At 40.2% G+C, this 24441-nt stretch overlaps 1 protein-coding gene across 1 annotated transcript; it reads right to left on the minus strand.

Moving 5' to 3' along the window:
* Positions 1-1005: 1005 nt before the first annotated feature.
* Positions 1006-22251, minus strand: pde6d (phosphodiesterase 6D, cGMP-specific, rod, delta). The gene is made up of 5 exons (XM_076079235.1): positions 21995-22251; positions 11497-11585; positions 9825-9950; positions 4930-5035; positions 1006-2569 (listed from the first exon to the last, which is right to left on the minus strand). The coding sequence occupies exons 1-5, from the start codon at positions 22042-22044 to the stop codon at positions 2488-2490; spliced, it is 453 nt and encodes a 150-aa protein (XP_075935350.1). The 5' UTR covers positions 22045-22251; the 3' UTR covers positions 1006-2487.
* Positions 22252-24441: the final 2190 nt, after the last annotated feature.

The raw sequence follows: 24441 nt of genomic DNA on the forward strand, positions 1-24441 counted from the left end.
AATCATCTACAACTCCTTAATAATTGGTTTGTAAAATATATAACACTTCATTTACAAATGGGGAATCCATCATTTATAAAGTATGAAAACACAATCATGAAACACATAATAGACGGGCTTATTAATCAACAATAAAACATTTACAACTGTTATGAACTGCATACTAATGAATTATTAATATAGGAACAATGCTTTATTAATGATGAATTAAGTGTTTACTCATACTTAACTAATGCTTCATAGTGTGTAGTTATTATAAAGTGCTACCGATGGATGAAATAAGACTTCAGGTGAACCCAGCGACAGGAGGTCGGAGGAAAAATAATTGCACGAATAATAAAAAGATTATTGCACCTTGTAAGTATGTGAAGTTGCACCTTAAATCCCTCTGAAATGTAGAGTAGAAATATAAAGTGTCGGAAAATGGAAGAACTCAATCCACATGTACATCAAAATTGTACTTTACATCACTGATCAAAAGTATAGATATTTCATTAGTACAACTAGCCTATAAATGATAAAATAATATGTGGGGAAGCCTGACCAAAGTGACAAGGAAGATGACTCAGAGACGTTGTCGTTGTCAGAGACTAAAGAAAGGTGATTTATTTACACCATGCGACCATGATGCATGTGGAACTCAACAGTTAACTTGGCTGAACTGAGAGACTCAGAAGTCAACATCACATGCTAACAGCTACACACATATCCATCCCTCTTTAAATAGACACTATCAGCGTAAAATAAACCTGAGAAGTGCTTACTTACTTGTATCAGTTAAAATCTTCAGTACAAAATGAGCCTTCAACATTCAGCTAAACCTAAACAACTTACACAGTGCAATTACGGTATGAAAGTTCCTTATTTCATACTGCTGCTATGCAAACCAAATATTATGTGACACAGCAACAACCCCCAAATGTTCGGAATATTTGGTTTAAACATGATTAACTCACAACGGGGGAGGGAACCTTATCTGAAAAGCAATGAAGACCATAAACACCATGTTATTACAACATCGGATGACTTTAATCCACAACTCCAGTCATATTATAACACAAGTCTATTTTACACTGCTCAGTTAGCAGCTAAGAAAAAAACAAACAGTGAATTGGATGGGAAGCCAGAATGTGCAGGGAAGAACTGAGTTTAGCCGCTGGTAACATCTTGAACTACTGAGAATAAATGATGCAGGACTCCGTTTACACCTGATGATGATTTAGTGAAAGTTGAGCATTTTAAGTACAAGTGGATGTATTTAACCCCCCCTGTCTGCTGATGAATGTCCCCCAAACACAGTGCTTTTCAACCATGTGTCATGACAAAAGTGTGCAGCTTTTCATTCAAAACAATACAGGCAAGAAGCAATCGAGATAAACCAGCATCTCTCGTGGTTTACTGGAATAAAAGCAGGTGCTTGGTCCTCCATCACACCACACTGAAAACCTCTGTTCTACACTAGGTCATTTGGTCAGGAAACAGGAAAGGTTTGGTTGGTAGAAGCTGTGTCCCACTTCAGAGGCTGCCTGCAGAGGTGTGTCCTTCGGAGGACTAAAGCTAAATCACAAGTTACAATACTTGACCTCACAGAGACCACCATTAACGATGCATTCAGGCAGTCCTTGTCAGCTCGTAAAAGTGGACATGTCAGAGTTGATTTGTCATATCCGTATGATGTCCATTTCACTGATGATACACACAACAATATTCCAACTTGACAAGTACACAAAAAGTAACCAGATTTGGGGATATTGAAGACTACAAACAATGTACCTTTTGTGTTCTTCAAATTTATACAAAAAGAGGCTGCATCCCAATGGGACTTTGGAACAGGACAGTCAATATACCTTATCATGAAGTGTGGACTTCACAGGCCTCTGGACATCACTAGCCTCTGGAGTGGGACACAGCTAGAGGAAATGTTAACCTGTGTTTTATGATGAGAAACTCTTGAACGTATCTCAGGAGAGGCACTAAACTTCCTCCCTCGACACTGACAACACATGGAGAGCAGTGTTTCCAAACAGAAAGAAGATCACATCAGGCAGGTTATGCGTCTGATGTTCTGTTCCTGAGTAAATGCAACCTTGGAGTGAGAGAGAGCAGAATTTAAAAAAAGCCCAAACCAGAGAGTGGCTCCCTGGCTGACTGGTGATCAGTGATAATGTGTTTACAGTGGAAAAGTCTGGAGGGGGATAAGCAGAGAGAGATGATGTCGGAACAGAGGACACAGCAGAGTGCTCTCTCCTCTTCTCACCTCTTCTCCCAAGGTCTAGAGGAAGTTTTCAGGTCAACACAAAACAAGAGAACAACCAAACAAAAAGCTCACTTCACTGACTTGTGGGACCACAGCTGGGTTTCATCCAAATGTGCTGATCCCAAGTCAGCAACGAGCCGTTTACTGCTGCAAATCGTAGCTAACATTGGTAATTTATAGACCTTGGCAGGACATCAGCATTTTGGAGGGTAGAGTCAGGGGGTCAGAGGTCAGACGTAGAAAAGTCGTACCCTGGAGGTGCTGACATGGAGGTCGTCATCGTAGAACTTGGTCTCAATGATCACATTACCACTGGAAAACAAAGACACAGTCTGAGGCATTGAAGTCCACTACTGTGTCATGTACACTTTATAACATTATAAATTCATAAATGTGACTGCAAGAATCAACAAAAGGTTTTCAGGAACATTTCAACTTGTTACAACATGGGTCGTAAAACTGTAGTTTTCATTCCTGTCCGTTACAAACACTACACTTATCAAGTCAATAAAGAGGTCTGGTGATAAATAAAAAGTCTGACAGAAGAAACTCGCGGGGACAGGTTGATTGTTTCTATTTAAAAATGACCATCGTAATTAAATGTACAAAAGGCCTTATCTATAAATCTATAAATGAGTAGAGTGAATTAGTGCGTAAATAAGGCTTCCTGAGACCAAATAAATGCATTTAGGCAGAGTTAACAGGTTATCTGATTCTATTAATTTCCTTTTACCAGTTTAACAATATACATTAAGGTGGAATCAATATGCTCTTGTTTTTTTTCCTCATCAGCAACACAAACAGAATGTAAGCTAACTTTTCTTATTAGATTCAATGTTAGAAGTAGACTACAATTATCAGAAAAAAGCGAACATTCAGGCTCCCTCATGTGGCTCAAAGGTGTACTGCACACATAAATGTTAAAGAAAAGACTGGAAGAATTTCTGCAAATTTATTTGGCGACCATAATAAAATCTCCTGCGACCAGTGGTGGGCCGTCAGTGCTGGCCTAAACAGAATCACAAAGCTATATCTATTTTATAATTTAATAATTTTTCTTAAATAGACTACATGTATTATAATTTATAAAAATATTTTCCCCATTATCTTATTTTCTCATTGCACAGCTACTGTCTTCCTCAGTTGCTCTGCTTCCAGTGCAGCTTGTTTTAAGTCGAGCTTTTATCCAATCAGATTTCACCTCTGTGTCTCTAGGTAAGAACAGAGGCAGAGGCCTGCACACTCTCACCTGCAGCCAGTGCAGATTAAAGTAAACAGGGACGATATTGTTGATCAGGGGTCACCAACCTTTTTGAAACTGAGAGCTACTTCAAGGGTACTGAGTAGTACGAAGGGCTACTGATTTGATACAAACTTCCTGAATAACAAAGTTGCACAGATCACCTTAATAATAATAATATATGTGAAGAGACTGTTTGATCACATGTCAGTTAATTATTCCTCACAATAATTATTAATAATGATTTCCACAACAATGATGGTATAGCTACACATATATATTTAAACATGCAACTTTTATTTCTGTTAATCTGTTTCAACATTTGAAAGTCAGAGGTATCACATCTCTGATATTTTTGTATCATCACATGATCAAAGACGGTTACTTTTGCACATAGCGCCTGCTGGTGAATGATGCAGTGGTAATGTAGACATTTTGCGAAGTCTGGGTCACCTTTGCATTGCGCAATGAAGCCTGCATGCCGGCCCGTCATCGCGGGAGCCTCGTCTGTTGTCACCGACACCAGCTTTTCCAATGGTACCTTTGTCTCCACGAAGAAACCAGTAAAAAGTCTCGTCTATAGCCGAGCGGGGGATCCAACCCTCCGAAGCGCGCGAGCGTCTTCGGGCGCCCGCGTTCAAACCTCTAGTCTGGGCCTTTTCGGTCGGATTGCGTTGCCTCGCCTCTACCCCCGCCACCCCTGAGTTGTTGCCCCGCGGCCTGTTCCGAGGATTTACGGACCTGACGACGGGGTGCGCTCGCGGCGCGCGTCTGGCGCCAACGGGAAGCGCCCGCCATTCGGAACCTGAAAACCTAGTGCGGCGGCCTCGTCCTGGCTGTCCGCCGTGCGCCTCCGGGTACCCAACTCTCTTATGACAAGAAATATTGTCATTTTTAAATCTACACTAATGCAAGCGTTTTTGAAAAGAACAGCAACTACAATTTTAGACGGAGCTCCAATGGTGACTAGTGCTATTTTTAGAACATGTCTCGCGGGCGACTCACGTGGTCCCTGCGGGCGACAGGGTGCCCGCGGGCACCGTGTTGGCTACCTCTGGTGTATACAATGTTATCAGAACCGATAAAAATGATGGACAAAACTATGAAAATAAAACACACACTGTGAAAGGGTTCCTTTTAACATTCCCTGCTCATTTGTAAGATTGTACAAATATGCCCAATCTTCAGGTCATTATTAATCTGAGTACATTGCCAGAGAATGGTGCAGAAGGTTTACATCACACAGGTTATTTCTAACGTGCACACATTTTAAAAATAACCTGTAAGTCACATGTACACTGTTTTTTGTTTCCTTTCGTGTTGGTTAGATAGCTGTACAAAGTTAAATAGAAGAGATGAGAAAATAAGATCTACTACATGTGTCAGCAGTACGGGAATCTCAAACAGAGAAATGAGCTGATTGGAGACTCACGTTAAAACATTGGCTGGCATCATCTGGGACTCTGGAGCTGCTTCTATCAGAGACTGCCATGTGTTGGTGGAGTTGGGGATAACAAAACCAAACTCAAAGAACCATTCTGGACAGAGACACAGAAAGACAAAGAGTTCAGTGTTGCCCTCACAACATACAATATCATTACTAAAAATCCTGATTATAAAGACTTAGAAACTAGCAACATAAACATGTTATGCCGGTGTGTATTGTGTGTTGTCTCCTGGGGCTTCCTGTAACCTCACCTCTGTACAGCAGGGCCCCAGGGAGAGCACTGCAAACACGCAGTAATAAGGAAATGACAACAGCTAACAGTTCTCTGTTTTTTAAGATATATTTTGCCATTTCAGCTTTATTTGATAGAGACAAACAGGAGAGGCAGGGCAGAGGGAGGGGATGACATGCTGGGCCGGATCAAACCCAGGCTGCAGCGGGAAAGACTCAGTCTTAACCTAACCAGTAGGCCCCCCCACAGCTGTCTGTTGAGGACCTGAGGTATAAAGCAACTACTGTATCTTATGACACATTTTAGGGAACAAAGTATTTTTGACTGCCTGTGTCCAAATATTTGAGTTTTCACACTTTGGACTGGAATTTAAAAAACAACAAGCCATTTCTCACCAGACAACATTTGGTAGAAACTCCCCCGCTTAGTCTAGGGGTGGGTAGTATACTCTTGCTTTTTATTTCGGCCCCCATGTTAACAGGTTAGAGCAGCCACTCTGAGAAATGCGGCTCAGGTGTGGCTCGGCTGCGTGCATCTTTGAGAGATTTGAGGTTTCGCCTATTTTTTCTCTGTGCCTCGGGGTTCACAGCAAAAAAAGACAGTGAAAATGATCTTTTGTAAGTTTATTGACATCATACCAGCAATAATACTACAATTTTGATGTATATATCTGTACAATTTGTCATTGACATGAAAAAAGTTTAACTTAACACATCCTGTAAATAATAGCCCCCACACCTTTTCTGTGGACAGAGTACCATCAGTTGTTAAAACAATATTTGCAGGCAGTGTTGTATGAAATGCATACAACACTGTTGCACGTGTACAACAAGTTGCACGGCTCCATGCATTAATAGAGTAGCATTTTTTAATTGTGGATTGTTATTATTATATACAAATCAGCATACACTTATAAACCTTTTTCTGTCTGTCTGGAAGAGACCCCTGTGGACCCGTTTTTAACTTATTTAGGGGGGACAGGGGATCTTTAGAGGAGGTAGCAGGTCAACAGTAAGTGCCACATATAAGTGTTGTACATAACCTGAAAGCTGGGAACCAGATGATTAATTTCTTTCTGCAGCTCAGCAGTGTGTGTCAAAAATGAATGAATGAAAATAACTTAAAACACTATGATGGAAGTATATGATGGTCATTCCCATGCTTTATTATGTCTCATCAGTTGTTACAGCAATTGTTTGGGTTGATTCCATTTGTTACATAGATTTGGTGCTCAATTAAACAATTTGTTACCACTCAAGAATTGATAAAAATGATCAGAAATGCCTCCAAAATACCACATGAAGGACCATCATATAAAAGTCATGAACTTTTGACATTTGGAGATTTCTGTAAGAATTGCATTTTTCGGTGATTGGATGACGAGTGTTTCTGTTCTGGAAACTGCTCAGAAATCCCCTAATTGTCAATGTTCCGAGGAAAGCCCTACATCCTCTGAATGCCATAGGTCTGTAGTTTGTGGCTGTTCACAAGGCTGTGATTATCGTAGAGGTCACAGCAGCTCATTTTATACAGTGACATCAACTTTTTTTTAAATGGTCTCATTATGTGAAATGGCCACTATCATCACAGATACATATAATTTGGCTCATTGGATCAGAAAGAGTCTCAGCTTTCCAGTAATACCCAATTTAATTCAATTCAAGACTGTTTAGGGACCCCAGTATGCAAAAATTAGATGATCATAAAACATGTCTGGTGGGGGAGACTCGTACACATAGAAAACATTTTCATTCACAAATCTTGAGGTGAGAGGTCAAGGGACCCATACGTTTTCCCTCACCAAAATTCAGCCTACGTTTGGAGCAACCTAACAATAGGTGAAAATAAATGGTATTTATTCTGTCAGAGGGTTGCCATTTGTCCCCTCTTCTTTAAATGTTGTATACTAATGGCTGTCACAGTCTGTATCATCATCAATTTTGTAAAAACGATTTTCTTACAGAGATTACGAGTTTTTTGCAGGAACAGGGTCATGGTGCTAGAGTTAAAGACTTTATATCGTGTTGCCAACAGTCATTTCTTCATTTTGATGTTAACAAGACAAAAGGATATGATTAGGGTCGTTAATTTATTTTCTGACGAATAGCTGACCCTCATTAAGCAATCATTAACTGTTAACCAACAAGATGTATGCCTTGCATGCAGGGTGCTGTGGTTGAAGTGCCTATCAAGCCGCCCAGCTGTAACGATAACACAAACAGCAGGGCGACTGTGGCTAAGTGGAGAGCAGGGTCGTGCATGTCGATGTGCAAGACACTCAGTGTGTGAATGGTGAAAGAGTGGTTGGAAAGACTAAAAAGGTGCTATAGTACAGTCCATTTACCATTTATGGATTAAATCCATCATTTATCAACTGCATTCACCAGCTGCAGCGAATGTGCAAAACAGGTAACTGAACCTTCAGTTCCCCTGTCTGGGAACTCTAACCTTCTTGGAGAGTTGTCAGCTGTGTGTCTGCCTGCATACTCTGCCCAGTGTATTGCACGATTTATTGCTGGATTTTAGCGAGTGTCCAGTCGAGAGAGCGAGAGAGTGAGTGTGTGATGTGTGAAATCAGCACTAACGTTATAGCTGTGAACGTAGCAGTGCACTGTGTGTACAGTTTGACGTGAATAAATGCTACAACTCTTCAAGGCCTGTAAGGAGACCCAAGTTAAGTTTCTGAGTCGTGTTGCCACCTGCTGTTTAAAGTGAAGGGGGTTAGCCCCCTTAGCTAGAAACAAGTCGGGTTCAGGCACATTTTAGGTGGGCTGACCTTTAAGGTGGACGTAATTCCTCTTTCAGCTTTTTTAAACTCTTTTTATTTTTAATATTTCTTCTAACTGATATTATAAAGGGTCAAATTCTTATTGTTGGTTAACAGTTAAACGGTTAATAATTAACATCACTACACATGATTGTTGATTTCAGGAAATCTTTCAAATTGTGTCATTGTTAATCTTTCCTGAGCTGACGGGTGTTGGATAGCCCTGACTATGGTGATTGCTTCTTTGTTTCTTTTCAATCAATCTTTATTGCCCCACCTCAGGGCAGCTGCTGCTGATTGTGGGTGGCTGTGAAAAAGATCTGTTCTGTGAGTGTGTGTGTCATGAGGAATTGTGGATCGGTTGTTTTGCCTGGCCTGGCACTGCTCACTTCTCTCAGGCTAAGTAGTGGCCTCTCACTGCCGGGACCTGCCGTCCTCCAACCTTCCACTAGATGCGATCCTGAGCTGCAGGTGAATAGTCAAAAAAATGACGTCCTATATATTTTCCTTGATGGAAAACATCATGAGGTCAAGGAAAGATGTGAAGAAATGGTCTTGCATTTATAAAGCGTCTTTCTGGTCTTCCAACAACTTGAAGCGCTTTACACTTCATGTCAACATTCACCCATTCACACACACCATGCAAGGTGCCAACATGCCCATCAGGATCCAAGCTAAATGCTCACTCACACACACAGACACACACACACACACCGATGGCACAGCCTTCGGCAGCAATAGAAGGCTCTGTATCTTGCCCAAGGACTCTTTGACATACAGACTGTTGGAGTCTCGGATCGAACTGCCGATCTAATCATCAACATCCACTGTTGCATCATTATGTAACCTAGTATAAGTGTAGTCAGATCAGGTCTTTTCTTAGGCACCCTCCTGAAAAATATTTTACTGTTTGTAAAGAAGAATTAGGTGTTTAACTTATCAGAGTGGTGGAAGGAGGCAGGAAGGAGACGACAAAACTAGCTTAAGAATACTTGTATATATTGATAATATGACAAATATGACATTATTCAACATCCTTGGAATCTTTCTACTGCCCTGTCCACTAATTATCATTTGTGTTGCTTGGAAAAGTCTGTTCAATTTTACAAAGAAAAAAGAGAGGAAAAAAGAGAGAGAAGAGACTTATTAGCTTTTCCGTCAGTTAGTGTCGCCATCTTATTTATTTTCGGCTGACTGATTCATCGACTGTTTCAGCACTAATAATTGTCTAGAATGTAGTCAATGTTCTAATTCATTGCTTTGATTGGTTTTGATTCTTTTTCATATCTTTTACTACTTATATTAGAATATTTTCAATCCGGATATACTAATTGGAGCTGTTGTTAAACCACATGTCTGCATTAAATTATTATTTTCAATAACTGTCTGTCTTGCTAAATAACAATGCAAGACAGGTGAATCCGTGTGTTCCAGTACTGAGTGAGGACTTTTACCATCCTTGCAGTTCTTTCACAGTGTACTGCAGATCATTTGGCTATGGCAGGAAGTGGACCCAAATGTAAGGCTCTGCATTGTGTTGCTTCAGGTACTGGTGAGAAGTTGAAATACAATCCAGGAAGTCCAGCTTTAGCAGTACATGAATCATCAGATGCTACAGCACTTTAGAATACTTTGAGACAGAATGCATTTCCATCCATCAGCTATAACCGATCATCCTTTAGAGGGTTGCGGGGGGAGAGTAGTAGGGTACACCCTTGACAGGTCGTCAGTCAATCACGGGTTTTGCACATAGAGACGGACAAGATCAGTGGAATAGTGTAAAACCATTGGGATTCATAGTGCCATTAGTGGTCAAAACACCCAAAGGTACCTTTTACTGACTGACCTTCAGGTTCTGTACCTTTAAAAAGTTCAGATTACCTTCTAGACACTGTCCTTTGAAGAAAACTTTCTGTTCCAGTCTGAACTTTTCCAGTTTCTCTGAGGAGGAAAAGTTTAATTCTCTGGACACTGCTTTACACTTCAGGATCTTCTTCGGGACACGAGCTGCAGAGACAATGAAACTAGAATTAATCAGAATAATAAAAAACAACCTGAGTCAAATTCCTTGTATGTGAAAGCATTCTTGGCCAAATAAAGCTGATTGTGATTAACTGAGAGCTATAGATTCAAGACCTGAAACTTGTTGATTTAATAAATGTGACCCATAGCAACCAGATGTTTAAAAACAAAGCAAACACTTCCTTTGTAGGTGACCTTTTGTAGGCTTCCATTGTCGGCTATCAGCTGAAAGAGGCCTGTGACTGTATAGTATCAATACTAGCCCTTGTATGAAAGGTTTGCAAAAAAATCATTTCTTTTACATGGAGAACAAAATACTTTACAACGGCTCAACCAGACGGAATTCTAAGGGCAGAAAGAGACAAAGATCCCTCTGATCAAAAGTTCAATAAGAGTAGAAGAAATCCCAAGTCATCAAAATGTGTGTAGATTTAAACAGGACCAGCTTCCTGTTTTAGTGTCAAGTGTTTCACAATAATGCAGCCTGTAACAAGCTGCAATAAACAGGCAACGTGTTGCTTTAGTAAAGCTCTCCTTCAAACTTCACAATAGAAATAGAAGTTAGTCTAGGGTTGGCACTGTCGGAATGTCAGATGAACATACTATGGATTGACAAATCAGAGTTTAGACCTCTTTGATATAACCATATGCTACATTGCATGTCACAAATGACCATTTCTGTATGGGCCACGAGAACTTTTGAATCCTAGATTGTTTATAACTACGGTAAGAATGGTGGATAAAAGATAAACCAGAAAGTAGATCATACAAATCTGGTTTAAGTTCAAACAAAAAGGCTTCGGTAATAACACTTTTTAATGATTCTACATAATTGGGGTAAACTCAATCTCTGAACTCATCGGTCTGACGACAGATAAGCCTCTGCGGGGCAAGGGGCTGTACTTCAGGGGTTCCGGAGTCAGCGGATATCCGGGCCAAGACTTCCTTCTCTGTGCGCTGCAAACTGTTTACAGTCCGATTAGTGACTTGAGACTGGAGTTAGAATTGAGAGAAGACATGTACGGCCAAGGTTGTTTCATAAGTCGGCAGTTTACAAGCTCATTTTAAACCAATGAAAAGCTAAATCATGGTCAGACCATAGCCCATGGGTTCCCAGATTGCATTTTGGTCAATGCTTTCCGTCTCTTTTGCTCTCCACACAGATGGTTTTCCTGTATTTAACCAAAGCCTGCCTCTAACGTGATTGGGCAATACTACTCGGACTACAAACGGAAACAAGAATGCTGCTGATGCCATAATATTGTTTGATTGCCTACAGATCCATGCATATGAATGCAGAATCTGTTCATTGACATTAGGGTAACTGTCTCATCTACCTGTCCGATGGCTTGTTGACCCCCGTGTCTCCACATCCACAGATCTTATGTAGTTGATGAGCAATGATTAACAAAAAAGAAAAAAGGGCAGGGGCCAGGAAAACCATACCGACCAAGACAACTGGCCAACAACAAATAGCCCAAAAAAACCATGCTGTGCTACGATACATATACTGTATGTGTGTCTAATGTACCTTCATGTTCTACTCCTGGAACAGAGAGGTCCTCAGTTCCTTGCCACAGCACTTTGCCCGTCTCTGCATCTCGAAGGTTCATCCAGTTTCTGTCAGGAAAAGGTTAAGTGGCAACAACCAAACTAAAGACTAGACTAAATAAACTGAACTGTCTTTGAACATTTACTAGCACTTATGTTATCAACCTTCAGACATCCATCATTTGACATTTTAAGTTAGTAGAGTTTACATCAAATAAATGAGAACAGCAAAGAGAGCCAGAAGGAGTGAGACGGTGCCTGGATGCGGGCAAGTGATGTGACCCATGACCAGATTATCATCTGGGTTATAAAAAGGCAGCGCAGTGAGAAAACAGACACTTCATATACATTGATGTATATAACGTGGACTTGCCGATGAGCATTCAACCCGTGTTGAACCCGTTCCTATGAGACAGCTGTCCCTAAGTTTGTCTCTGTTAGTAATGACTTCAGTCTGCAGTGCAGCTCATAAACTTCACTGATAAACCAGAGAATTGTAGAACATTTTTGTATCATGTCTCTCTCTCTTCAAGTTTTTCAATTCAATGCCTTTATTGGCATGCAGTCGCATATTGTGCAGCTAAGTGCTGCATGCCATGTAGCTCTGTGAAGCTCTGTGTCGTATGTAGGAACCGAATAATCCACTCAGTAACCATCCGTCCAATTACACTTCAACAGATCACATCACGCTGTGTGACAGTGAATGACCTAAAGACATGCACACGCATGTCTTTAGGTCATTCACTGTCCCTCAGTTTGTGGCATGTTAACATATGAAGCTCTAGCATAAGTTCAGTAAGGAAGACTATACTTTGCATGCCTGTAGTTTATTTCTCATACATCTGCCATTCACTCTTTTCACTCATGCTCACTCATTATTCCATTGCTGTTATTGTTCGGGGCTGTCAGTCATGATATCAGCTGTTCTGATCAGCTGGTCTCCTCTATCCAATAGCACAGTTATCCTGCTGCTGTCTCTTTTTAAATATGACTGTCTCTCTACCTTCAGTACGTTCATGCTGCTGTTACCTCCATATCTCCACCCAATCTTCACAGTTTCATCAACTCATCATTCTATCAGCCTCATCAGCCACCACCACCAGTGTCTGGACTCCACGGGGGGGATTTATCTTCTGCTGCTTAGGGCAGACGCCCCTCCATTACAAATCTCCCTGTAGAGTCCAAGCACCAAAGACTGTCAAGACTTTAACATTACATATCATCTGTTAATAATAAACTTGTCTTTTCTGTCTCTGACTTGTCTCTCCTGATTGAAATGCTGTGTAGGAAGATATGCCTTGTCTCATTTTCCTTGGAGTATTTTTTTTATGTAGAGAGGTCATTAGGCTATTTGAAATCTGAAATTACAGTTGAACTTCTCAAAGTAAATGATGTGTCTGGAACATTGGATAAAATAAACTAAAAGCCAAAGTAGTTTAGAATATTATCAAACAGGTTTCTTTACTTTTGGTTTTCTCTGATTGGTGTTTGGAGAGCAGAGTTGTTGTGAGACTGGTACCAATTTTGTCTGAAAGGGGGCAGTTAGCAACTGACATAGGGGACTCTTTTCTGGGCTCAGCTGTTGGGCTTGGAGGGCTTTGGAGTGTGGGTGTCTCAGGGATTTAAGGTGGTTTAAACGTACGAGTGCTCTCTTTTGAATTTTAACCATCAGTGTGGCTAATTCTGCTCTATGTGCATTTGTTGGTGTATTTCTGTGTATTATAGAAGTTACCTTATGTACTTATGTACAGTTGACTGGATAAAACTGGTGTACTACATATAGCCTGTATCCCAGTAAAAAATAGGAAAACACTGTAGATTTATCACCAGCATATATACATATATAATATCAGGCTTTCATCATGTTGGTCTAAATTCATCTGAGGAAGCATGAAAAGAAGCTGTGTGGAGGGGAGTGAGAGGAAGCTGAAGAAGTCTTTGTCTGGATGATGCCGGCTCTAGCTGTCCCATCAGTCTGTCAGTTGGTCAGCTGTTCCTGACCTCCACATTCACTATAAACACAATACAGCCGTCAATCGAAGAGCCTGGAAGGACCCAGTATGTGACTGCACTGTACTTTACAGCTTCTCATGCTGCGTTGCGTCTTCACAATCATTTCAACAATAGTCTATGGGCGCCCCAATGAATCATCACACTTTAAATTTATCCATCTACTTACCTACCTATCAATGTACCTTTTTAACTGTGAAACATACAGAGCTTTTAGAGCAAAGTCAATTGGTAGGTAAACAGGTAGGTAAGTGGACTGTACTTGTATAGTGCCTTTCTAGTCTTTCCAACCACTCAAAGCTCTTTAACACAACATGTCATCATTCACACCCATTCATACACTGATGGCAGGGGCCACCATGCAAGGTGCCACCTGCCCATCAGGGTTAAGTGTCTTGCCTAATATATGATACTAGTGGAGCCGAGGATCGAACCGCCGATTCTCTGATTGAAGGACAACACCACTTAGCCACAGTCGCCACATGCAGGCAGGTAGGTACACATGTAGGTAGACAGGTAGGTAGCCTGTCCGATCATTATATTGGGGCTGAATTAACTATTTAGGTAGCTTATTACAGTCCTGCGACAGCCACAGATACCAGATTTTTTTTCTTTTGATTCATTGATTGCTGTCAGGAAGTAATGAGACATTCAACCAATATAACAGGAATGTTTTTGAAGAAGATTACCAACCCTAGCTTTAAGTGATTTCCCTTCAGGTGTGGAATGTACTTTACACCAAGCAGAGATGCTGCTGCAGGAGCGGGAAATCTTAAAATGGTTGTCCTGGTTTATCCTCACTAATATGCTATGCATTTTGAAATTCAAACATTGGCTTTGAGCCTGGCTTGGTATTCGAGATAGTCCTGTGCAGCACTGTTCTAAAGATCGAGCCGTGTTCTGGCTGGGATTCTAAATTGATCAGTGTGTTGCTCGTTTATTTCGGTTAAATCAGAAGGAACTGGCAGACACTGATGACACCTCATTTTATCTTTGGATATCAGACTGACAGACGGCAGTAAAGAAGTATCATCCCACAGCCTTCTGTTCTAGAAGATTCTCCACTCAGCATCCTGTTACACTCAGAAACTACTTAGTGTCACACACACTTGACTCCACGCCATCTGTGAAACTTCCCATCCTAACTGCCTCAAAACACACAGCTTCTGAACCTCCGGGGCCTGCCATGTTAGCATATCGTTCCATGAGTGATGAGAACAGAGTTGCATTACAAATGCACACAGCAATCTGAAAGGGCACGATTTCTCTGTAGCATTCAGAGATTCACCCTAATCTCATAAGAAGATTTTGATAGTCATAAATCCAGACATTTAAAAACCATTCAGTAGAACACACATATGTTTAACCTTTTGGGCCCTAGCCCTATTTTTAGGCCTTTTTGCGAAAATTGCATAGCCATACGCAAAAGAGTCCTGAGCTCTAACTACAAGGTCTATTTTAATAATTTTGATGCTAGAATACTGGTAACACTTGTGAGATGTGTTTAATTGTGTAAATATTGTGTATATGTTACTGGTTAATAACTGATATACTTATGGCACAGCTCAAATTGACAAATTTCTAGGTTCGCCTGGAAAAAAGCACTTGTATTGAACATTTTTTTATTTAAATAATGCAGCTGTAAATCTAAAACCACACAAAAGTCATAGAACAACACGTGTTACATGTCCCCACAACATATTTTACTTCGATTGAGTGAAGAAAGGCCAGCATAAATGGTCATAAAAATCAAAATTATGATTTTCGGAACCAGCTGTTGCATTGCTGTATACTCATTTTATATACTATATAACTACATATTAACTATATATTCACTTTTCTTATCACTAAGAGTGTTCAATAATCCTAATAAATCAGTTTGACACCATTTTGAATAATTTTGAGCAGTTATGATTTTTCATATCTGTCATTCATAACAATAAATGGCTCATAATGTGTGTCTATGTGACCCTGGTAAGGCGGATTTACTCGTGTGAGACATTTTTCGATGCGGGATAGTCCAACGGGAGCCATGCAGGGGTGTTTGATCGTATCCGGGTCTGTTTACTGACTAAAAATCGCAAAATGCTGGGCGAACCCCCCTCTCTACATGGATTGCTCCACCCCACAGAATCGTCTGCCATTTTGTCATTCATTCCGCCAGCGCATTGATCTCACTCACAGACATGCAGCACAACATGGAGGAGAGCGCTGCTCCGAAATCCGCTGGAATAAATCCGTTTTTCATCGCCAAAACCGTCAAAACGTAAGTTTTTTTACCCAATTTTTTTTCTCGTGACCTGTGGCTGATGTTGGCATGCATACCCATAACTTTTGAACGGTTTGAAAGAGAGTAATTTGGACGCCGCTGTGCGTTTCCGGGTCGAATCGTGCCCCTCCTGCATGTGTTCAGCCGCCATGTGCGATCATGCTCCGTGATGAGAGAGCCATAGAGTGAGCATAGATCGGCGATTTTTGGCCAAAATTGTGGCAAATCTTCCAGATATTGTCCAGATATGATCTTAGTTCATGTATAATTGTGTTTGCAGTGTTTTCAATGGCTGGTATGATGATGTTGCTCGGACTTTTCCCGTTAATTCGATATCTATTTTGTCTGGAGCAATAATCATATTTCTTTATGAAAAATGCTTTCTACGACACGCGGAATGCTGCACACTCTAAAAAAAGACCCCCACGGGGGGCTCTCGGGTCCAACGGGTTTTAAGAAGGGTTTGTTCCACTGTAGTAATGACCATCATTTTCACCAGTGTGTCATATATTTCATTAGTTAGGCTACAGATTTGATTATTTAATTTGGATTTATTAACCCTTTCTTTCTGCAAGAGATACATGTGTGTTAGGGTTCATTTTTATTTCCAACAATGAAGACATTTAATTGTTTTATGTCTGTAATTAATAACAAAGCCCTCAGAGTGGGACAGGTATAAAAGTAATCTGAAACAGCCAGGGTGGACTGATCATATATGGACTAAAGAAAAAACATAAAAATAAGATTTAATATCATTTGTTTTTTATATAATATTTACACCTAACTTTTAATCTCAATCAACAAAACACTCAATTCCACTTAAATGTATTAAATTGATGTTATTACAATTTCAAATCATATCTCAAATATCTTATTTATGTCAGTTAATACCAAATTCTACTAATAGCAGAGATTCATGAAACCCCTGAAATGCTTGATTAGTGACTATATATATATATATATATATATATATATATATATATAGACTATATTTAAGGGCTTTTTGTAATATGTATTTATCTATTCGGGGTGTCCACGACTAAAAATCGACATAGTCAAATGTGATTTGGTCGAGTTGTGGCTATTAGTTGACTGATCGTCAAATCATGTTCTTTTTCTTATCTTGGTTATGGATGCGAGATCTAGACACGGTTTCTTATCCTGCTTGCTTTTCCTGCTACGACCCTCCTTTACAATATATGTAGCTCTGATGGTGCTACATTGTGTTATTAATTAATGATGAATGATCCTTTATTTCATTACCATATTTTCCAGGCGCTGGGAAAATTTCACTGTGAGATTAGCAGTCGAATCAGGCTCCTTAATAGGACCCCTAATGTATGTATAAATACACACACACACCCACACACGTTTAATCCTTGTCTATCAGTGCTGTACCACTTCCACCATCCCCCACCTCTCCTTCAGGCTTTCTAGTAAAGTGTGCTGAGTTGAATGGTTTCTCTAATCCTCTAAATCCAACTAAATCCAATCTCCTACATCAAACTCATCATCCTCCACACCTTCCAGAGTAATCCAGGCCACACTGCAATGTCTTTCTCACTCTTTCACCAGGTGGCACGTCTCATTTCTAAATGTTTCACTGTAATCAAAAGAGAACCCATGCATCATTTTAGCAGGATGTCCATAATGAAAGTGGTCAAACAGGGATGGCAATGAAAGAAGTGGGTAACTTGTTCTGCTTTCGGAAGGAAAAACCATGATTCACATTTTACTGTTCATATCTGATAGGATAATGTGTGCCCTTTTCATTTATTCTCTCTCAAATCACTTCCTCAACAAACTGACCTAAAGAAATTGATTGAAGCTCCAACAACATCATATGAGGTTGTACGATTGCCTCCTCGGGGCCTGCTGCAGGTTGTGTGTGTAAATCACTAGGGTCCCTGCACACATCAGAACACACACAAGCTAATGAGCCCCGAGTGAAAAGCTGCCGTCACTGTTTAGTCTGAATATATTTTAGTAGTTCAAAGTATATGCAGTTTCCTAACCCCAACCTCTATAACACTCCTACTGCACAGATACAAGTTCTCACGTCAGTAAATTCACACCTCAACAACACATGGAGACAGTGGGATATATTCATCCATTCGTTTGAAGGCAACCCTGCCATATTATTATCGATTAGTATAATGTTCTTTTTGTTTTACTTGGTCTATCAAGTGGAACAATTGACAAATGTAATGATCTCATTTTTGTTTGTTCAAGAAGAGTATTCGCAACAGAAGGTCAACCAAACATATCCTCAGTTAGACTTTAGAAGATGGACGCATGTTCTTTTAAAATGGATTAGGTTACATGCAGTAATCTAAAATTAAAAATAGATTAAATATTGGTTGTTAACCAGAGGATGTCCCCAGTGCCATTCAGAACCAGATCAGAGGCATGTTTCGTGAAGAGGTTTCAGGGTTTACACGGCAGAGTTATCTAAGTAACTTTTCTCAGGACACACGATCTGCTACCAATAACTACGTGTGACTCAAGAGCAAAGTCAGATAAGCATCCTATGGCTCAACTATTGCAATTTAATTCCTTCTCTCCATTATTATTGTTAATAAGATACAATAACAACAAACAATCATCTTATACAACAAGCTATATGCTAATGAGGGACACAAGGTTAAACTGTGCTTAAGGCATGTAATTGAAGAAGTTCAGGGGAAAACTACTATTCTGTTCACTGTTGTAACAATCAATATCTCAAGATGACAATAAGTTCAGTCAGTCTTTGGGTTTGAATATGTGAGACTACAAATAACTGACTATGGCAGGAGCTACTGCTTGTGTCAGCATCTTAGTTGTTCTGCTCTTGAGAAACATTGACAAACAAAGTGAGAGAGTTTCACAACTAGACCGTCTGCTATCTTTGCTGTAGGGGTAGTTTTATATTCTTATTCGTGTTCTTCATAAGGATTTTAGATAGTACATGATGCCTTTTAAGTCTCGAAAAGAATAAGATGTACTGTTTATTCTCTGTGTTGGCTGTAATAAGGTAGTATAGACAGAAGGTAGTAAATCCCTGTTCCACTAAATCATGGATTTAGGCATTACCACACTACAGCAAGAGGCCTGACCTTACCAAGAAACATACACAAGCTCACACCTTCATCTTTTGTATGGACTGGGAGAGTATTATATAATAAGGGGGACAAATAGTTTAGGTATTTCAATATGCATACTAACTAATGTTGTTTGATTATGTTTCACTGGCTGGAACACTAGGTCTCCGTTGCAGTAAGGGTAGCATGCTGCAGTGCTTTGCTGCTTATTCTAGAAGGAATTACTGGTACTAATTCGGTTTTACATAGTCCAGCCAGTAATATGGAAAGCATCAATTTATCACGTTGGCTCCACCCACACACACTCTCCCATCCTAGATACAAAACTACAGTTTGCATTTGTAAAAAAAATTCAACAAATTTGGTATAGTGTAGCAGTGGGGAAGAGAAAATGTGCAAACATTGCAAATTAGTCAGTGATGCTGGATGTTATTTGGCACATACTGTGAAACACATACTGTGAAACAAAAAAAATAGACGCGATGTAAGCAGGCAATCGCTCAAAGTTGTCATTTCAGACTAAATTAATCTCACCAAGCTGCCTGATCGCATAGCGGTGGCTAAGCTATATAGAGGTAGGCAGCAGTGTGTGTATGGTAGATCTGTTAGCTGTTAGCCAAACAGACTGCAAACTGTTATCTCCTCATTGTGGCCACAGAGTAGCAGATGGGAGGGTTGGAGATGCACTCAGCAATGTCATCACTAGCGGCCCAAACCGGTTAAACTGGAGAGTAGTGAGTGAGAAGTCAGAAGCAGTCAATGGATAAAAGATAAAAGAGGCAATAAAAGGTATTTTGAGAAAGTGTGAGTCACCACAACCACGAGACATCCTTAAGCATGCAGTCACAACTGGGTACCCAACATATTAAGCAGTTTACTGCAGCAGAATGCGAGATTAGCCTTGGATGGACACATAGGTACACACTTACTCACTCACTCATGTAAACCACACACACAACCGATCGCATGATCCTCCTTGCAGAGATAAAAGGTTCAAAGACTACTGTTGATGAACTGACTTCAATCTCTTAAAACAACATTTTGGTTTTGGATTATATTTCCAGGAGGGTTCTAGTTAATGTGACCATCTGTCTGAGGTTACTGAAAAATGTAAATTATGTCAAATAATGATGTTCAGGTGCAATGGAGGTTTAAAACCAACAATATCTCAGTTTACAATCTGTATCATCCTCCTGCTGCTTTCCTGTTTAACTTGGGTCCAAAACGGATGCGGTTCTGTTTCTACTCCCTTAGCTGTTCATGTTTACATAATAGTCTGCATGTTCATACGTTTTGACTTAGACAATATGTCATGGAGAGCCTTGTGGATCCATGCAGTCACGCAGAAGTGGAAAGTATCATTTGGGCTTAAGTGCTTAAGGCAAAACTGAACTGCTGTCTAAAGTGTTGAACCTGGGATCTCCAAGCCATTCATTCTGACAGGCAGGGTTTCCGTTGCAAACTCTAACAGTAATAAACACTAATAACAGGTTTAATGTTCCAGATGTCATTTTAGAAAGCTTGGCAGTGAATTCAGCTGGTTATTTTTTGGGTCGCACGCTTTTTGTATTATTTTGCAGAAAGAGGCAAGGCCCAGTCACTCTCTTACAAGATATATATAGTAATAACTCAGTAAGTCATAAGGTGCCCAAAAAGTTGCTTCAGTCCACACTTTTTTCCCTTCAAATTTGATGTTGTGTTTTGCAATGTTAGTTTTGTTGTATTCAATTGATTTACAGCTGGCAGCTGGTGTAAAGCCCTTCACTAAGAGTAGCCTACATGTTTTTGAATTATTATATTATCTTATCTAACCATTAACACACTTAAACATATAAATCTCCCAATGAGCTAATATCTAATGAAACAGAGAAACTTGTGACTTATCTTAAGTTCAACAATGCATAACGCATAATGCATAAGTTATTTGCATTATGCTATTTTCAAACAAAATCACAAGTCAAATAGGTGCTAAAGCATTAATAATCAGCAGTAAATCATCATAATATCAGCCAACTAACAGTATAGTAAAAAAGTAAGTTCCTGATACCATATAAACACATCCTCATTGGTCGGATTCCAGCCAAGGACATTTGTCATAATGCGCGTTCTCCTCTCTCTCTTCCTATGTTTTCTGTTGGCGGCTCCTTAATATACTATCTATTCAAGGCAAATGATTAAAATTGAAAATAAAAATTGTCTATTGTATGTGTGTTGGAGAATATAACCTGGTTCAGGTCTGACATGAATTCACTTGTTTCCAAAGTCATTTCACTCGTTTTAAAAGTACTCTTAAAACAAAGGACTATTTTCAAATGGCAGCAATAACACACATGTGACAGTAAGTAAGAGCATACGTTAATCTCACTGTGACACATCCATAAACATTCAGACCTCAAAACGCTATCAGAAATAATAAGTATACGCGACCTTCGGAGAATCGGATAACACAATTCCCTGGTATGATTGGTAAGAAGTGGCGCTTTGAAAGTCACTGATTTGTGATGAAGTTTGGCTTCACTTCCATAACGTCACACATCTTCCCAAATGTGAAGTTACGTTGCTGTCAAACAGCAAACAAGCTATAACGCGAGCAACATGTAAGCTAAGAGCTTAAGTTACTATTAGTAAGTACAAATGTGACAGAGATCTCTGTCACATTTTTACTTACTAATAGCGACTGGTCGACTAATAGCGTAGCTGATAGTCGCTATCTATCAGCTACGTCAATGTAAACAGTGCTGCTACAGCACGTTACGTTAAAGCAGCGTACAGCTGCACACCGAGCAGCTAGTCGGCTAATTAGCCACAGCCCAAAGACACTCAATGTAGCCAGCAGGCCGTCATTCAAATGGGAACTAGCTGGTTCGTAACTACAAGAACATTTTTATTTTGTCACATCACATAAAGACAGACATCGGCTGTGAAACGTTAGCTGACGTTATCCAATGAGAGGTGAAACTGACAGGTTAGCCACAGCAGCTAACCTTACTGCACAATCCTATCTCACATGTCACTAGCATCTTGCTTATATTAGATGACGTTATATTGTACCAAACAGGACAGACAGTACCAACTTACGTGTCTAACCTTCGCAGAACATCAGCAAAAAAGGATACAGTTTGAAGCCCTTCAAAATTTCCTTGGCCCTGTCTTCGTCTGAAGACATTTCTCAAATAGTCTGTTTTCGGTTCTTACAGAAAATCCAGGATCTGCTGAAATAACAAAGCTGCTGTTGAAGTAAGCTTCCCTAGTTAACTAACTAGTCTTCCAGGTAATGGTTGCATGAAACCAGCATAAACTATGTGTACTTAGTCTATATTGTTGGACTGCAGGTTAAATCTGATCCGATAAGGCAATCAGCTAAATATATCCAGCTAACTAACAGACAGCTAGCCTAGCCAGTCAACGGCACAGGGTAGGTCCTAGCAGCCAATCATAGGCCGAGAATGAGAAGCATGGGTGGGACAACACTGGATAGAGACGCGTCACCAGGGGCAACGCCGCACACACTGAAGACTGATCGGGGCCACGGTGCCAGGGTTCGTGCGTGAAGCACCACTTATTTCTCATTTCAAATGGAGAGAAGACTGGAGTTGCAATAATTCTTCCATTTCTTTCAGTTACTCAGAGACTATTTGTGCTAGCAACCAAATCGTATATCTTGCTGCTAATTACGCTTATTATTAATGCAATTTAAAGATGGTTATGTGACCACAATCCGAATCAGCTTTATTGACCAAGTAATGCGTCCACGTATAATGAATTTGTATCCGTTTTTCAAACTCTCTCAAACTATTTACACAGAAATAGATACTAGTGACATTGAAAACAAAGCTGGACAGATAAGGGTAAAGAATAGCAAAAAAAGTTGTGAAAAATAGGCCTAATTATATATATATATAAAACAATTATCAATAATAAAAAGCAACAAAACATCGATATAGAAGTCAAGTATTATGTAAGGTGTAAACAAAACAAATATGGAGGATTGTCGCCAGTGTATGACTGATGTTAGGTCATACGTGATGTTCATAAGAGTCAAACCCTGTGGGAAGAAACTGTTGTTGTGTCTGCATTGTCTTTGCGTTCAGTGTTCCATAGCGCCTCCAAGAGGGGAGAAGCTGAAAAACTTTGTGTCCAGGCCGTGAAGAATCTGCAGTGATGTTTCCTGCCCCTCTCCTGACTCTGAAGGTGTTTAAGTCCTGCATGAAGGGCAGGCAGGCAGCAATGCTTTTCTCTGCAGTCTGTCCGTTGTTACAAGGTTATCTTATTGTCATTGTACAACAAGATTGTACAACGAAATGCAGTTTGCAGTACCATATTGCTACACAACATAACACAAAAACACATGAAAAGGTGGAGAATGAATTAAGGGGTCTCACAGAGGAAAGAAGCTGCTTTGAAGTCTGGTGGTTCGACAGCTGAAAGAGACACAGAAGGTATCTCTTTCCAGACGGCAGCAGGGTGAACAGGGTGTGGCTGGGATGGGTTTTGTCTTTTAATATCCTTTTAGCATTTCACAGGCTCCTCTTCTCACCAATATCACTGATGCTTGGTAGATGGGTACCAATGATGTTCTGGAGATGCACTCTGTTCCTGTCCTGTTTGGTGGCTGTTCCAAACCACACAGTAATGTGTTCAGGGAACAGACTGAATTATTGCGATGTAGAATTGTGTCAAGCAGCGCCTGAGGCAGGTAAATCTTCCTAAACTGATGTAGGAAGTACATCCTCTGCTGGGCCTTTTTATATGATTGAGGGGAGGGAAGCTTACTTCAACAGCAGCTGTGGTATAGTCCCGGAGTTGTTTCTAATCACTCTGACAAGCTGGACTGTTGATGGAGATTATATGGTAACAAATAGAAGATTAGAGGACACCACTGTAGGCTTGTTATGTTTATATGTCTTGAGACACTTTCTAAGAAAATACCTAGATTACCACCTGCTGGCCAAATCAAAGAATAGCACCTTTGTGGCCGGTTTAAAATCCTCCTATCTGGTACATATTTTGTGAAACCTCAACGGTGTTTCGTTCGCCGGCCGGTGTTCCGTTCCATTTTGGTTTTGGTTCAAAAGGTCACACATCCCGTTGTCTATTATGTGAGCGCAGTCCACCGAAAACATTATATTTCCCACAATTTAAGCTTCTGCATTTTCCAAATGCACTAGTATTATTCAAACGTATTGTTCGGTTCGTAAGCCTCGTACCGAACGGTTTAATATGAATACGTGTATTACACCAATAGAAACAAATAACCGTAGCTCAGTAGGACAGCACAGAAGGCCAAGGTATAAAATGCACGGCCTGCCACTGCCAAAATGTTACAATTGCGGAGGCAACCAGCGTCTTGGTATATGGTGGATGTGAAGTAAATAAAAGGGAGGTAGAGATTCAACAGGTCAGAATGCAAAACAAGACCACATGTTCTGAAGCAGTCAAAAGGGTAAACCAGAGGAGAGAGAGAGAGAGAGATACAGGAGACACAAATGAAAGACAGCAGAACAAACAGCAGGAACAGCCAAATGAGCTAGGGTCAGAAGGCTTTGCTGGCCCTGACGGCCCA

This window comes from Anarhichas minor, unplaced genomic scaffold, assembly GCF_050575085.1.
Source record: "Anarhichas minor isolate MPS153535 unplaced genomic scaffold, ASM5057508v1 ptg000071l, whole genome shotgun sequence".
NCBI classification, from domain to species: domain Eukaryota; kingdom Metazoa; phylum Chordata; class Actinopteri; order Perciformes; family Anarhichadidae; genus Anarhichas; species Anarhichas minor.